Source organism: Anabas testudineus, chromosome 24 (assembly GCF_900324465.2).
Source record: "Anabas testudineus chromosome 24, fAnaTes1.2, whole genome shotgun sequence".
NCBI lineage: Eukaryota > Metazoa > Chordata > Actinopteri > Anabantiformes > Anabantidae > Anabas > Anabas testudineus.
This window is the reverse complement of record NC_046632.1, coordinates 5384954-5402975: the sequence shown is the minus strand read 5'-3', so window position 1 is coordinate 5402975 and position 18022 is coordinate 5384954. Positions and strand designations below refer to the sequence as shown.

Sequence of the window (18022 nt, the reverse complement as noted above, 5' to 3'; positions counted from 1 at the left end):
TTCACAAAAATACCATTTTAAGACGGTAAGGAATGACTGGGCAATGTGGAATGCTGTATAATGGCAGGATGTCAATGACTTATCAGTCAAGAAAGGCTTCTCGACTCCTCACAAACATGTTTGTGAGGAGCTTTTTAAGTTGTGACTACAGTCTGTGTGTGTGTGTGTGTGTGTGTGCGCCTGCTGTAAATAAACACAAACGCATTCCAGAGCTTGATACAAAGAATGTGATTTAATCTCCGCAGCACTGTTTCCAACAGCACGGTCAACAAACATTATGGCTTTACAAACTCCTTCAAGTGGTTTATCTTCAGCCCAAATACAACTCCAAGGGCACGTCAACTGATAAGGTTTCCAATGGTTGCTGCAAATCAGTTTGCAGGCATTTATGCATGTGTGTGTGTGTGTATGCATGTGTGTGTGTGTGTGGTAGGTAGGTTGGAAAATGTTACACTTCATCAAAGAGCTGCAACTGTGTATTTGAAAACTCTCACTGGACTTTAATTCCTCAGTTTGAGTGAGGGAAGCCGGCTTGAGAGAAACAGTCACGTTGCTGTTTGCAATTACATTTTTTGCCCTACATAGACAAAAATGCAGAGACTCAACATACTGCACAGTGCTCGAGGAAAGTTTGACGAGAAGAAATTCTTTGTCAGCGAACATTTGTGTAGAGTGCAATTCCAGATTCTAGTCATGTGTTCCACCTTTAGATATTAGATTTATTCAAATGTACTGCATCACTGAGGTGTTATTTTTTGGTGAAAAAAAAAAAAACAACAACTAAAAAACAAACATTGGAATGACTCACAAAAATATGACTCTTGTGTAAAGGATGTAGAGAGACCTCAAAACTTGTTATGATGCACTAAACAAAATACCAGAAACAACAAAATCATCTCTAAGCTTGTGTTGATTTTAATCACAACATTTGTAGGAATGGTCACATTGTCAGACAATGGTCAGCTTTCTGCCCGACTACAGTGACGTGGCCTCCATTTCACTCAAACACTCATGAACAGGATGTTTGACATGTTTGGGGTGAGCTCACACAAATAAAAACACACAAACATCTGACAATGAAAGCAGGTTGATATGGAATGTAATTCCAAAAGATGATAATGAGGGGGAAAAAAGCACACCCAAACAAATTCAGTGGCTACGTCATCTGTGCATTTACAATGCCTGTCAGTAGTGCTGCACTGAAGGTAAGACACGTAACTAGACGGTTTATAAACTTGCACCTTACATGTGGACATGTTTCGAGCTGCCTTTCAGATTAAAGTCACAATTCTCACCAAATCAGATGAAAAATTACAAAATGACAAGTAAATGTATGAAGCTGTCTGTACATCCGATAAGCAGGGGCGCTGCATCATCATGCATACAGATCTTAAGTTATGGCGTGCCGTCGTGCTCGGAGATGGGTGCCAGTGCCGATACACATGAAAGCACTTGAGTGAGAACGACTGAACAGAAATAAAACAATCACATGTGTAGCTCGTTAGCTTATAGAAATGTTAAAGACACCGGGCTCAAGTTTTTGAGTGCAGGTGTAAAACAGTAAATAAGGCTGAAAAATATTTATAGAAAATAAGCAGTAAAAAATATTCCTTAATCTTGCTCCCTGGGATTCTTTCCCTGTTAAATGTTTTCTTTTGGAACATGCTTTGCATTTTAAAAGAAAAGGTAGAAAATATATTTATACATACATATCCTTTGGTTAGGGAAAGAACCAAATATTTTATACTCTCTATTCAAGTAAAAGTGATTAGAAAAAACATCATCAGATCAATACATATGGAGAACACATGCTTATGTTACTCCTGTGAAATAATGTATCTCTCGTTGAGGTTTGGGATGCTACCCTAAGGCAGTATTACAAACTTAAATAATATTTACAGTTTTTTTTCCTTGTGTGTACATCACAGCAACAGCTATGATGAGATTTCTTTTCCTCCAACTGCACGAGTAGGAACTCGTGGCAATAATCAGTCTACTTTGCTCTAGTTGTAGAAATTACAAAGAAATTACACATTGTTATTATTGCACAAAAAAGATACACATTCAATGTGCACACAGGTATAAGACTTGAAATTAGACCGACGCAGCCACAGGACAAACTGAAAGGCTCTGGACACACACTGTAACAACAAACACAGAAAGATGTGAGTGACTTGTTCCTCCCTAGTTATTGGTGAAGGAGCTGGACAAATCGTAGACTACACACAGACTAAAGAGCGATGCTAGTGTGCAAGTTTCACAAACTGGATGGACCACGGAAGTAGACTTTGGTTCTGAGGAGTCCACGAAACAGGTAGTGTGGAGAGACTGGCTCACAGGAAAAAGAGGGATATTACAAAGAGAAAAGGGTAAAGTAAGTTAGGAAAGGGGACTTGAGGACTTGATATGACAAGTAATGGATGATATGGCTCAGTCCTGAAGCAGGCTCTCCTCAGACATCCACCCTAGTGAGGTAAGAGGCTGTTCATGCCTGGAGTACCTCAGCTGCAGGAGGTCACCTACTTCACTGATGGCCTGCAACGCCTGGCAAAGAAACAGAGAGAATACTATTGACCAAAATCCAAATAGACATTATTTATGTTCATCAAAATAAAGTGAAGATGGCCAGACAGACAAACCACCATAGTGAGCAGATTATACAGTCAAGTAACACAGCTCAAAATAGGATAGCTTTAGTAGGTGATAAAGATAAACTGTGATTACACTTGGATTTTTAACCATTCAACGTGGTGAAAAAGTAGAGAGCGCTCTGAAAGCAAAGGTGAACAGAAGGCTCCTTACATAAACCACATCTGAACAGAAACTCCTCCACTTCTTTCCACAAGAGACTGTATCAGCATTGCAACACTGCAGGGCACCTGGAAACAATTTACCTTCCTCCTGACCTTTTTTCTGATTCCATGCTTTGAGAAATAGCGAGGGCTGGCTTTTCCAAAGACGGAAAAAGCGGCACCTCGAAGTGCTCTACAAAGGCTGGCTGATGCCCTTTAAACAGACTATTACAAACGGTGTTGACATGCTCCTCAGTAAGATGAATGAAGTGCCTTTAGAGAGACAGAGCAGCTCAAATAAATGTCTCTGCCTGAGCCACGTGGTAACACTTATAGACAGCTTGGCCTTCCACACTCTCTTATAATAAAGGACATATTGGGAGCCTTCATTATTCGACAGGCATGCTCTCACATACAGGCCAATGCACGCACGCATGCGTCAGTCAGCAGTCAGATCTGACACCCAATATTAAAAAGCCTAATGGATGTTTGGATACATGATCACCCATAAAGCCACAAAATCTCTTAAATCATATTTAGGATTAAGTTAAGTCCTCAGAAGTAAACGACTATCTTGTAGCAATATCTCTTTCATAGTGGCTCAACTATGAAAAAAAGCACACTGAGCAGAGATCGGATGTGTAGCGATGAAGAAGCTGCTGCAGACCGGAAGTGACAGCATTCAGTAAAAAATATAATGGAAAATAAATAAAATAAATAATAATTTGCTAGTTTTGTTTCCACACATACAAGTGGATTTGTGGATTGTGATAAAAAAGAGCCTTTAAGACCTTCACCCTAATTCTAATTTGTATAATTTGAAATAAATATGGATAATTTAATGGATTTTTCTGACACTGTTTTAGGCAGCTCGTTGGATGGCTTACTGTATCAAGCATCTCTCTGGTATGAGCAGCAGACACACAGAAACGTGCTCTGGACTCAATGATGGGAGTCGCTGGGAAGCCAACAACCACTGTGCCGATGTTTCTCTTCAACATCTCCCGACCAAAAGCCCTGCAAAGCAATGTCAACATTAGAACGCTGGCCAACATTTGGTAAGTCTGACTTGTGGGCTCTCCATCACCATAAATGAGATGCTGTTCTCTTTAATACGTAAAACTCCAATCATAACCAGCTTCCCATGCATGAAGTCACATTGTATTTGGAGAAGTAAGACAAGTTATTTAAATTAGTCTTTATATCTCGTCCAAGTAAGACATCATTTGGAAAAAAGTTAACCATCATAATTATTCAATTTAAAGCAATAAATATATACCAAAAAAGATACATTAGAGGAGAACCACATACCCTATTTTTGCAGGCATGTAGAGCATCAAGGGTACAACAGGAGAGTCGTCGTTGCCATAGATGATAAAGCCCATTTCGTGGAGTTTCCTACGGAAGTAGGTTGTGTTCTCCGATAGCTGTCGGAGGCGATCGGCACCTGGAAGAGACACAGAACATACTCATGAATAATTTTAACAGCTGAGCTGAAGCCTTTTGATAAGTTATATTATTAAAACTCAAAGCCAGCTTAGAGGGACAACAGTTCAAACATCATGGTGACTTACAGTTAAATCAAACGTGCTCCGTGGCAGGTTAAGCCTTCCTATTATAACTGTAGTTAAACACGGAGACTGGACATCTAGTCAAGTAATTCAACTATATTACTCACACACTTTACAACTGCTATTTTTACCCATTTCTGTTGTAATCAAAAAGCTTTGAGTATCTTTTGGCTTTACCCATAGCACAGCCACGCAGGTGTTTTCACTAAATTTGCCTGACTTTGCAAGTTCCGCATGTTCAAGTACAGACTGTTCTTGATTGACATTTTTCTTACTCTAATTTTGCTGCACTTGTTAGAAAAGGACAACTCAGAATATGTTCCCATTAGAGGTCTCACTGTTCAATTCTGTAGTCAGATCCAATCTTTATATGCTGTTGATTCAAATTCATGCTCATGTTTATGGGTGATATGCATTCATTTGCCTTTCTTGACAAGTGAACGTGGTGTTAGACTTAACACTCTAAGAGGTTTGCTGACATCCTGTAATTTTAGGCAAGTTGTGTAGAAGTCTAATCAGCTGGAATGAAAACACTGTTGGAGGTGTGCCAGTCTTTTAAACTACAGTGGTATTTTTCATTATTTCTGCGAGTGAGCCTCATAAAATTTCATTATCAGCTCTTGTTCCAAGGCCAAATGAAGGAAACAGCATGTACTTGCGCTAAGTTTTCCAAAATTGATTATTTCTTTATTCCTCCAGTTAAGTCTGCTTTAAACTGCAGAACTGCAGTCCATCAAGTTAGTATATTGATAAGTGAACCAAGGTGGAGTAAGAAGTCACAGTTAATTTAGTAACAAAAGTGTATCAGCTCAAGAAATCCCTGCTTGAGTACAAAGTCTTCTATCATGTGCTACAAAAATGTGGAGACAGAACCACAGCATTAGTCTTTCAAGACAAACAGGACTCATTAAGTTTGAGGTCAAGGGGCTCATAATAAGCAGACATCAATCCTAATGTTTGACCTGATGCATGCTGTGGATTCACCAACAGAATCTCGAGGATGAACCTCCACAGGCAGTATCTTAACCAAACACATAATTATATGATGCAAAGCCTGACTGGAAATACACATATACCTGCATGTGCTGAAAAGAAAGAAAAAAAAAAAGAAAGAAGCAGAAACACCACATCTTCAAAGCACCCTGAGAGACAACACCAACACCATCTAACATATTTATCGAGACATTTTTCCCCTCACAATGTTTTCCCAAGCTATTTCTGGCTCTGTGCAATCAGTTGAAGTAAAACAGTAATATATAAATTCAGACATTTTGTTTTCTTTTCATATTGAAGATAGTGTTGCCCAACTTGCTCTCTTAAGTCCTGTCCACACATTTGATTGATACAAGTTTCCCACAACAAATGTAGGTAGGTTCTGGAAACCATGAGCAGCCATCCAGGGCAACTTGAAGGCAGTAACAAACTGTTAGCAGGCAGCTCAGCTGTCACTTCAACTTCATGTCAGTTTCTGAATCTTCAAAGGCTTGAATTTCAAACAGTGATGGGGCTGCAACCAATCAGACTGTCATTGTTAGTCTTCTACAAGGAAAACTTGTCAAGTTGCAAGGTCAGCCAAACTAGCCTTTTCTTCTCTTCCAAGAAGTGCTTTGGGTAAGAGTTGATGACATGTAGAAAGGCCATACTATAAAGGCTGTTCCAGGTGTTTATTCCAGTACCTAATGATTTAATGACTGTGGCGCAAAGTAATCTGATCTTATATCAGCATTTTAAAGGAGACTGCATTAATCAAGCCTCATGAAGAGTAAAGGGGTGCTGCCCTGCAAGAAAAACAAAGACTGTGATATGTTTGTGTGTATAAGAGATGAGTCCAACAGAGTTTGATCTGCACAGATCTCTAGCTCTGAGCACCACGCTGCTTTGTACACAGCGTGAAGGCAAAGAAGCACACATACACAATGAAAAACACATCTGAAAGTCATAAACTGAGAGGGTAGGAGAGTCAGCATACCACCACTTCAAGACCTTTCATCAGCCTGACCTGAATCAGAGGAAAGCAAGGAACTGTCCATGCATTAGTTCCTAAAAATGCATTTGCAGAAAGACAAAGATAGTAGGGGACTGTTGTGAAGGAGTACAGAGAGACCTTTCAATAGGTAAAACCAAGCTGAAGAGACTGAACACACAGCATTTTATCTGGTCATTAAACCGGTTTATTAAAAAAATTACTAAACAATCCTCAGAATCTCACGTGGGTATCTAAATAAATTACTACTTTACCTAGACACATCTTGAAGGAACAGAAATTGACTTTACACAGACTATAGTTATAGTCTTCATATAATATGAAGGACATGGACTTATGTAGCATTTAAACATACCATTACACTTTATAAAGCTGTCTAACACACCTTATTATTTACTGGCAAATAATTGCCAGTTGGCTATTTTAAACGGCCTTGATCACTTGGCTGGGAATGAAACATTTCCAACACAAACAGGCCCACTTAATATGGAAGAGTGAAAGTACAACAGCTGGCAGTTAATGTGAGTAGAAAGAAAGAGCACAAATAGAAGCAAGGTCCTCTACAGAGCTTAGGTATAGATAAAATCTGAATAACAGATCTATACTGCCATCGTGTGGCAATGCCTAGTACCACAATTTACCACAAGACAAAATCTCAAATCAAACAGACAAAATCATAAACGTGGCTTTCCATTGCCTTTGTAGCAAACATGATATCCTTCACCTGTCTACCCTTGAAATTGGATTGTGCCTGAACCTGCCTTTTAAACAACTTCTCTGCACATTAAAAACTCTGCTGACAATGCAGAGACAAGCTTTTAAGTGACTTGTGTGATTATCTGGCACCTACCAAGTGTGGTCCCATCCTCTCCCATAATGATCCTCATTGAAGTGATTATCTGCTGGACCACAGGAGAGGACATGGAGGTGGCATACAGGGCACTGTGAGAGTGACGCCGCAGGTAGTCGATAAGTTCCTGACGGATAAATGACAAAATTAAATTTGGGTTTATTTGCCATTAGTAAATTTGATTTGATAAATATACCAACATTAGTGGCTGCAAAACCACACAGAAAAGGTTGGTACAGGAAACACATTTTAAGGTGAAAAAACATTTTGATGTCAGTAAATAAATCTAGTCAAATTTATGTCTGTTGTTTGAAATTATAAGCAAATGTAGGATTTTTAAAAATATATACGTAATAGTTAAAAAAAAAAGTTTAAATATGCAAAGTTTGTTAGAGCCAGCCTTATTCTATGCTATACAAACTGAAGCTTGAGCCATTTCATTTCTACAAAAATACTAAAAAAAAAAATTTAAATACAATCTTTCCATGATAGTGTGTCCAGACAATGACATCCAAGTTTGTTCTTAATCCTAGTTATGACATATGTTCTTCTGTATACCAGGACAATAAAGGAATACTATGACATTACCAAAACGGAGTGGGTTTACATGCACTTAAGTGACCAAGCTGATTATTTAAATGTCATGTAAATGGGAAACCTGGTAACTAATCAGGGGGATTAGACCTCCCTGATGTCCCCAGGTACAGTAGGTTACTCCCAGAGAACTCCAATTTCTCTGCCAGGTATACATGTAACCGTGTTCCTAATCAGTGTATGTGCATAACAAAGGCTGCTGACATGTAGTTACTCTACAACTTTCAGAAGAGAGAAGCAGCGGGGTGAAAGCGGAGATTATTACATTGATCGATACTGCCTCATTTTAAAATAAAGACCACCCAAAAGTCACTTTTAAATGTGTATTTCCTGAAATCAGATGATTTGCACTGTGACGTGTTGTGTCTCTTTTGCCTCTAAAACAGTCTGTAAAGTACAGTCTGTAAACCATGCTTCTGAAATAAGTAAAAATCTGATTACTCATCTCCTGCATGTATTGCCAGATTTACCAGGCGAACCAACTAAGTCCCTTTAAACTTGCTCTCTGATTACTTGAAAAACCTTGTTACTTAGTCAATGTGTTTAGTTTCAGTAGTCGGGAATTTACACAGGTCTCTGTGTAATGACTTGTGATCCAGTTTCTATTTCCGTTACGACACAGGAGGTTTCATGTTCTACTGACTGACTTTACAGTCTTTAGTTTCACCTATATAAAAGTTCACCAACCTTTTTGCCTCCAATGTATCCACCAGCAGCACCAAAGCTCTTGGTGAATGTTCCCATCATGATGTCGACATCTTTGGGATCCAGTCCAAAGTAGTCCACCACTCCTCTGCCATTAGGCCCTAGGGCCCCAATACTATGAGCCTCATCCAGGTACAGGTAGGCCTTGTAGCGCTTCTTCAGAGCAATGATCTCTGGCAGGCGGACAATTGAGCCCTCCATACTTCAGGACACAAAATGTATGTACAAAATTATATGCAATAACAATATTTATGTATAAAATACATTAAAAATTAAAAAAAGAGAAATATCCTACAACTCATTAGTGGTAATGAGTACTGATTTTCAAACCCTAACTTCTAAACCAACCTAAGCTGCTACTATGATTTAATGTAACATATGAGTTGACCTTATTTACAACTGCCTGACCTTTGTTTAGTGTATGAAGTGTTAGTGTTTGCCTTAAAATTCCCAGAGGAAATAAAACTCCATTAACACTGCATTAGCAAAGGGTATTGATTACCTTAGACAATTTCTCTGACAATTATATTGATCAACAGGATTGACTGCCTTTTTAGTAAGTACACTTCAAACAAAAAGGAATACTTTATGCATACAGGACAATGGGCGCACTTCCAAATAATGATTATCTTTTACATTTAAACAAAAGTGAAACCAAGCAGTGCTGTCATCATGACAAAAACCTAACAAACAAACAAACAAAAAACACAGCAAATTTTGTCCAGATATTAGTGACCTCATTTTAAACTTGCTTTATATGGTATATTATATGGTATATTATATGGTATATTATTATTATCTTATTATTATTATTATTATTATTATTATTATTATTATTATTATTATTATTATTATTATTATATGACCAACATTACATTTCCCTGTGTTAAGTTAATATACTAAAATGTATCAGAATAAATCAGATAATTTAGGATGACTTTTAGCCCATTCTTCCAGGCAGACCAGCTTTAGCTCAGTCATATTCTTTGGACGTCTCATGTGTGGGTCTCTCTTCAAGTCGTTCCATAGCATCTCTTTTGGGTTGAGGTCTGGGCTTTTAGTTAGCAGCAGCTTCCTTAATAGTGCCTGACACAGACACCCTGCTTGTTCAATGTTTTACATACTGTAGACTAACGAACAAACTAACGATAGCCAGTTCCAATGATGCCTTCAAATCTTTGGCTGTCTCTCAGGATTGTTTTTTTTTTTTAACCTCATTGTTCCATTGTAGATCCTCTGAAAGCTTTTTTTAGTGAGGCATGACTCTCATACGCACATTCTTCTTGTGTGGAGCAAACTCAAAAGCGCAAGGGTGTTTTTTGTTAGTCAAAGTAGCTCTAGTTCACACCTCCAAACTAACTTTTCTTAACAAGACTCCACGTATACTAACACCTGACTAGCTTTTTTGAGGTCATTAATTCAAAGGGTTGACTTACTTTTTCCATTAGCACTTAATTGTTGTTCTGAATAAAGACATGAAAGATCCGACTTTTTTGTGTTATTATTTTAGGCACATTATATTTTATATTGCTCTTGACTTAGAAGAAGACCAGATCACATTTTATGACAAATGAATGCAAAAAAGCATACAATCTATACCATCTTTTAAAAAGGGGAATGTCCCTATAAAACATTACATTTAGGACCTATTGCAGGCTTAGTAAATTAATATCTTTAAAGTACTTCTTTGGCTTTGAGTCATGGATTAATATGGAAAAATATTTAACACTACTATCTATTTGCAAAGTATTATCTTGATTGTTTTCAAATGAACAAATGACAGGACAAAGGCACTACCAATCAAGCTAAATATAAATTGAGTCCTCAATGACAAAACTGCTGATATCAAGTAATTGGCAACTTGAACAATGTAACATGACACAGCTGAGTGTCATGACAAATGACAATTATTATGCATACCTGTATATGCCCTCCACCACAATAAGAATTTTCTTCCAAGGTCGATGGGTTCTTGGCTGGCCGTGTACAATAGCGTCTCTCAGCAGCTTCTCCAGGCTTTGCATGTCTACAATCAAAAGCATTTGTGAATAAAACACACTTTAGTTTAAAGTTAATTATGAAATACCTGACAGGAAGAAAGCACATTTCTGGTCAAATGAGAAAAAGGTTTTATAAGAAATAATCATGTCACACCCACTAGTATTGTGAATAAATATTATACATACATATAAATATTATACATACGAAGAAGATAAAGCTAGTAAATGTAAACTGTTCAAGTAAAGTGAGTGAACAGTTATATAATAATTTGAAAATAATTTGCACTGGGTGAAGGAACATAAACATACACCCATGTTAAATGTATTTATCATTTATTTCTCTATTGGGTAAAGTAGGATTACCTAATTACTGTGGCACTGTGTTGACAGATGTGTGTTACTGAACGCTTTGAGTGGACTTAGTTCAATCACAATGTTTTTATGAAAGGAGCGGGTTTTTTTGGAGGTCACCCACTATTGTGTTTGAAGACTCGAATTGTAGAGCCAGACAAGCGGGCGCCCAGCACTAGCGATGCATGATTCAGTTCATCACTCAGGATAAGACAACCCTAAAAAGAACAGAAAAAAAATCAAACAAGATTTATTGTTGAACTAATGTTGAATTAGTTTTTTTTTACCTCACAAGAGCAAGAGCTAATTAGACATAAGGGCTTGCAAAATCTCAATAACCCAGGATTTCACATGCTGTACTTCTTAGTATTAAGCAGTGACTATTAACTCAGACTGATTACTCTTCTTTGAAGATGAGTGAAGTCTCTAGAACGTACATTCCCTGAGTCCAAAACGGTTAAGCTGTTCACATGAACCTTTAATACTCTGATCTGTTGCCATGAATAAATGTGCGGTCATAGTGGAATTACTCAATGTATGTATATGTGTACATATAAAACTGTAGTAACCTATTAACAAAAAACTAATTTCTCTTAGAGACACATATCGACATGCTTTCAACATAATACACAATTTCAGGTTGGGATTTTTTTCCATTATAAATATTGTAGACACCTTATCTAAACTCAACACTCCCTAACATTCACACAGGTCACGCTTTTTTTTTGGATCATGAAATAAATGAAACTCTTACACAACATTGAACTATGTCACCACGAATGGGTGCGCTAGCGGAGAAGTAACAGGCATTGTTAAGATTTTATGACAAACAAGGACAATGACTCATCTTTACTAAGTTGCAACAAGTTTTTCCCTTCCTCTCATCTACGTGTTTTTTTTTTTAATCTCTCATATGGTTATCAGGAAGTGTGCCTTTAGACTCACACAGTACACACGCCTATCAGGTCAGATTTCCCGTTGAAGTGATGTTGGCTATGGAAGAAAAGTAAGGAGTGGTTTGTGTGATTTGCTGCAGTTAGAGCAACAGTAGCTGGGAGAAGCCAAATATTAATCTTTGACCTTGCGAACTCAGAATGTCAGATTGAGCCGGAAACTAGTGTGTTGTGGAACAGTCTGAACTCTTGCTTACCTAGCCCTCCATCTGAGAGGTACTTTCATTTCACAGAAAACAATATCTTTCCTTAACTGTAAACTGCAAGCACTCACTTCCACTTACAATGTGGGTACGAGTCCAGTGCGAATGATTAGAAAAGAACTGTACTCTCAGAAGTACTCAAAAGGGGGGTAGGATGTTCTAGAGAGAACCAAATACAAGACATTCCATACCTTTCCAGTGAGAGCAGGAATGTTCATGGAGTTGGTTGCAAAGCCCATGCCAAAGGCCATTGATGACTCAACCCCCAGGAACCTGGCAACCAACTGCTCCATCTCCTCATGGATGTCCAGGTTGCCTGGAAACATCATCATCTCATTTTAACAAAAGCTTTCAATCAGTAGAAAGAAATAGTGAGGTCAGGCCACTTTTCTGAAATTAAATATTAATTTTATTGATACACTTGGGAATTCATCTTCCCCCCAATCAATGCAAGCCGGCCAGGCTCTGATGCAGCCCTTTTTCACCAGTGGATTTATCATTAACAGAGTGACACATTTGAATTGGAAACACTCTCAGATGATTAGAGCTTATTAGAAACTAAACCTTTTGTTAAAAATAACTTTTTTGTTTGTCTCTTACCCATCTCACAGCGAGTGCTTCCCACTCCAACTCCATACTTATGTGTAGCTTCAACAGCAGCATCAGCACAAGCCCCAGTGTTCTCAGCAAAGCCAAGGTAGTTGTATGAGCCCATGTTGATGACATCCTTCACAACTTTTCCTGTGTGCCTGAAAGACAGACAGAGATGATACTATGACTATACTGTAGGTTAACACAGGTAATTATGTTGTCAGCCCTGGTTGCTACAATTTCCTATATACAACAATTTCTGTCAGCAAATGCAAAGACAGACAAAAAACATTTTCTTCTACATACCAAAGAGATAAATAGGAAAATTTGACACAATTCACTCTAATCTGACCAGTTTGCCTGCAGAGATATTCTGTCCACAGAGTTGTTTTAACTCTTTCACAGAAAGCTTAACTATTCCTACACTGATAAAATGTATATGTCTGTGCCTCAAATTATCACATAATTTAAGCAGTTCTTGTACATACATGGAAATGTGGCCGGTTAGTGTAGTGGTAAGATCACCACCTCCCATGTGGGAGACTGGGGTTGATAACCCAGCTGTGCCCTACCTCCAGTCATGGTCCTTAGGCAAGACCTCCTTACGCTTACCCTGCCTACCCTTGTAAGTCGCTTTGGATAAAAAGGTCTGCCAAATGACTACATGTAAATGTGTAAAAGTGTCCTTGGGGTTCCAATTAGGAGCAAAATCAAGGTAACTGCATGAAACTGAATACATTACTATCCAGGCAACTGTCTGACTTCTTTTTTATATTTAATTTTATTTCCACTGTCATATGTAGAGAACTGTGTGTTTAGAGCTGCTTTTTGTAAGTGGATGGTGGTTCTATCAAGTACCATGTGACATACTCATGATTTCAACATAAGCATGTGAATCAAGGCTAGCAAGAAGTCAATTACTTCAAATGCAAATCAATTAACTTCCTGTAGAACTAAGGATCAAACACCTCTAGGGTAGTAATTAACTTCCCTGATGTGGTTCTAAATGAAAAGCTCCGCAGAGAACAAGGCGCACTGACAATTCAGCAACTTACTTAAAGGTCCAATTGTAGTCGTGGGAAACTCTCTCCACCAGGTCCATCTTGGCACCAGGGACACTACAGATGGGCCGGTTCCAGTTGTCTCGGATCCTCATGTATAGGTTCCTGGTGTAAAAGTTCTCAAAGTCTTGATAGAGTGGGACAAAATCCTACAGAGTAGGTAAAAAATAAAAGATGCCATTTAAAAACATTGTGTGGGTACAAAACATTCTCTAACTGATAATTAGAGACACTAGATGACAGCTATAAAATGACGGGACACTGTAAGGCACAACTGTCTTTTACAGAAAGTGTTTTTTTTTTTTTGTTAGTTTTTTTCCCCTTATGTCATGTTTTGACATTTTCAGCACTTTCCATTTGTGGCAGTCTAGGGAAGCAGTCAATGTTTACGGCTGAATTAAATATAACAGGTATGAAAAGGAGGGTTAAAGACTGGCAACACTGTGACAATGATTGAGGCAGGAGGTGGAAGGACTAGGATCATAGCTGTACACTTCTTTCACTGAATTAACCTTGGATGACTTTGTCTTCAGTTAGGTTTCAAGCACTCTTTGTATTTTAAAAATGTCTAATTTAATACTAATTACCTTCTGTTCCTCCCTTTCCCGGGCCACATGGCACCTTTCGATGCCCCAGTGGCGAAGAAAGTCTCTGAGGTAGCCAAAGATGGTGAGGATGCCATAACCCATGTAGGTAAGCACAGCCACAAGCAGAGGAGTCTCCTCAAACGATTCCACAAAGGGCTTCTTGTACAGGCTAGGGTTGTGTGTGACATGTTGGTTCTAGGAGACATAAAAAAAAGGAGTTCTAGTTGTGTGTACATGTTACAATTACAACTGAAATTTTACAATATCTTTGATCTTCTTTGATTTTCAAAACAAATCGAAACCCAAATTAACAGATCATAATTACAAATACAAATTACCAGAGTATAAACGTTTTGAATCTCATACCACTTTACATTCAAACAGGTCATCCAACAGCTGGTGGTTTTTCTTGAGATTTCCTTAAGGTAATAGTTTATTTGCACTTCAAGGTGGTTTACTCATAAAATCATCTATTTTCTGCAGCCCAATAAAATTGATAAAAAGCAGACCAAACCAATCCAGTATAAACAGGGTACACACCACATGACCATAGGGATTTGCTAAAACTGCGTTTTTCTTGGAAGGAGAGTCAGAAGCCCAATAAAGGTTCCATTAGCACATCTATTTGGGGAGGCCTATCCATGCCCAGGTCCCATGGACCAGTGAGCAGTAAAATGGACATCCACCTTGGGTTCTAATTCGTTGAGTTTTATGAATAGCAATATTGATCTTGGATTATGAGGGCATATAAACTTGGTCGCACCTAGGAGGATCTCCACAAAAACTCACATCATTTCAAACTGGACTGTGGACTGGCTGTCTACAAAACCAACACTAAACAAATGAGGGCAGTCACTCATTACAGGCTCTACCCTGCAGCTTAGCAACCATACCTCATGTGACCAGTCATGCTTCTCAGAGAAATACCTCTGAGCTAGGGAACAAGAGAACACTGCAGTTTGTGCGATGTGGTGTGTGTTGTTTCAAGCCAGTTGAACTGGTCCCTGCATCTGACAATCCAAGAATATTAATTCAAAGACCAGCAGTCTAGTAGCCATAGCGTCTCAAACAGAGAGCACAAAAACACATTCACATTAAAGTTTACCTCTCAAAAAGGCTCCTGCATTCGAATGCCAATCTTAGCCACTAAATACTGTTTGGCCGACACCATGTTTGCTTAATTTATTTTACCTGTGGATAAACTCACTTGAAAGAAATCTACTCTTTTACACTCTACAGTCAACAGATGATCATATTACACTGTCTACATAATAAGACAAACCTGCATATAGTGTATGCTTTACATTATGCCAAGTGAGCATGTCTTCTCCAAACTAATTGTTGATTCAACTACAATTAGATGACTGAACTGAAATATATAAATGGAATAATTCCACCCCTAAAATTCACTCTGTAACTCGAACCCTGCCAGGAGGAATGTCAGGTTGCCCGTTTTTCTGTGCTCACAGCAAGCCTGAGTATTACTAACTTTTGAGTATTGGTATATGCAGTGCCTAATAATATTTGGGGTGGCCCAATAGCACAAGTTGACACAACTGGAGTAAAATGATGTGAGATAGTTAACCAATGTAATCACAGTAATATATGATTGCTTTGAATATGTCACATGGATCCAACATCTTCAGGAATTTAACTAATGTCTATTCGATTTTTAACTGAGAATCACAACAACATCTATAACAGTTACAAGCAGTGATGTGGACTGAACCTCTGCCCTAACTTCTGTAAGGATAAAGAGAATAAATGCACAAGGATGTAATTGACATGACAGCCATAACATCTGGAGCTGATTGTGTAAATGCACTATATGTTGAAATCAGTAGCCCTGTAACTGAATGCTGTTGCAAATCTGGCATATACTTTTCTCATGTACTAGAGGAGTAGCACAGTACTTTAATTTTAGTAAACCATTGTATGTATGACTTAAAAATCCCTCTTCTGTTAAACCTAAACAACCAAAGAAAAATAAAAGGCGTATGTGTACCCCACCTCCACTACACACATTTGCACACTGTGTGGTTGCTGTGCTTTTCATTCCACCCTAGGAGGGGACCACACCCTTCACAGCCTGGAGACATTTCTCATGTCATATAGGAGCAAGTCTGCACTCCTCTATGAGGAGAGACAGGTTCTCTTTAAAAACACAACAGTGTCCTGGTCTTCCTCCCACTACTAGAGTAGTATAATAATAGTGTTGTGCCAGTGTTGTGCCTAAGTTTGTTCCCCCTTCAGATAGCTTTTTCTGGTAACAGTGCTCACAGCTCTCACAGTTTGGTTATGACTTTGTTTGTGTGATAGATAGATAGTTAAAAAGCCAATCTCATGATCAGAGGGTGCAGCGTTTAATTCCGATGTGGCCACATACACAGTAAGGCTGGGATCATGTTAAACATCTCAGGGGGGCCAATGGTTGAGGGTAGAAATAAGACTAGGTTCAGGCTCACAATAAGAAGAAACAAAAAGCGACCTGAAAACAAACTTCGATTCAACACGGGTGTAACCAGACACACAGCAGCAGAGAAACAACAACAGTGTAAGGTTACAGAAGAGTCGCCACTACAGTTCTTCCCGATCAGGTGGTCTGTACCACTGAACAGACAGTTTAAAAAGCTACACACGTGTAGTGTTCATAACAGTACCGGGTACATGTTCAAACAAAATGCTAATTGTGCTAGCGTTTATTATTATTTGTAATAACTAGGTAACTTTTATTTCCGAATGGCCGAATAATGTAATAAACCAAGCATCAAATAGGAAGTTCTGGATATAAATTGGCAATAGCTGGCTTGAAATATGTCGCATTAGGACAAACCACCGGGCTATGACATAATGCTAGGTACATGCTGTTATATAATGGTAAAGCTAAGCTAAATAAGCTAGGTTCATTCCATTCAATTAATGTCCCACAGTTTACTTATTCGACATGACGTTAGTCCTCCGTCATATGACCGCAGCTCATACGTTTTGTCTTCCTGCTAATAAAACATACTCATTTATGGCTGGTAAGGTGTACCGGAAGAAATAAACGCAAACCCCGAGCTAACAGTGGGTTCTTAATTCACTCTATTTGAAATAAATTAGCACACTTACATTAGCAAACACAGCTTTGTTTGTTTATGACCCTCCTCTGTCGAACACTTGACGGTTGGGCCTTACCTTCTCCCTCGGGCGGCGATACTTCTGTGGCTGCTGGAACAGACAGTGGTTCTTCACGAAGCCATTTTTGCTCGTTTTTTTGCCATTTGAGGTGAGGTGACAGGCGTCTCCGTTTAGCAGCTTGTTCGCGGAGCTTTCCGTCATCGTTCAATGTCGACTGTGGCCGTAAATTTCACGGTTTGGAGTGAAGCAACTTCGGCGACGTTCAACGCGAAGTCACGAAGGAGCCGAGAAAGATTAAACGCCCACTCCGAGCCGCGACCGCACGAGCCTACCGGAAAACCCCGCCCCGGTGCATCGTCATTGGCTAATTCCGTTACTCCAGTCCAAAGATCGTCTATGCAAAAACAATTCACAACTCTAACCTCGGTTGAAGATGACATAAACTAAACATCATATCTTGACTGATTGAATACGCTTACTGATGGGATGTACTGGTAAATAAACAGAGTCACTATCTTTACCTAAGTTCATTATTTACATTTTCATAACATCAAGTGAAAATATTAATTTAGTTCACATTATATTTTTATGTAGGCTCTGTGTGACATAATTAACAGAATGGTTAAATATGAAAACAAAAACGAATTCAATATGTCTCTG

General features: G+C 38.6%; 1 protein-coding gene across 1 annotated transcript; it reads right to left on the bottom strand.

Annotated features, from left to right (window-relative positions):
- Positions 1 to 213: 213 nt before the first annotated feature.
- Positions 214 to 17667, bottom strand: sptlc2b (serine palmitoyltransferase, long chain base subunit 2b). The gene is made up of 12 exons (XM_026341088.1): positions 17420 to 17667; positions 14243 to 14437; positions 13650 to 13804; positions 12604 to 12752; positions 12195 to 12319; positions 10972 to 11065; positions 10417 to 10522; positions 8479 to 8698; positions 7198 to 7324; positions 4104 to 4239; positions 3680 to 3809; positions 214 to 2544 (listed from the first exon to the last, which is right to left on the bottom strand). Exons 1-12 carry the CDS (start codon positions 17561 to 17563, stop codon positions 2431 to 2433), a joined length of 1695 nt encoding a protein of 564 aa, XP_026196873.1. The 5' UTR covers positions 17564 to 17667; the 3' UTR covers positions 214 to 2430.
- Between the last annotated feature and the right edge of the window lie 355 nt (positions 17668 to 18022).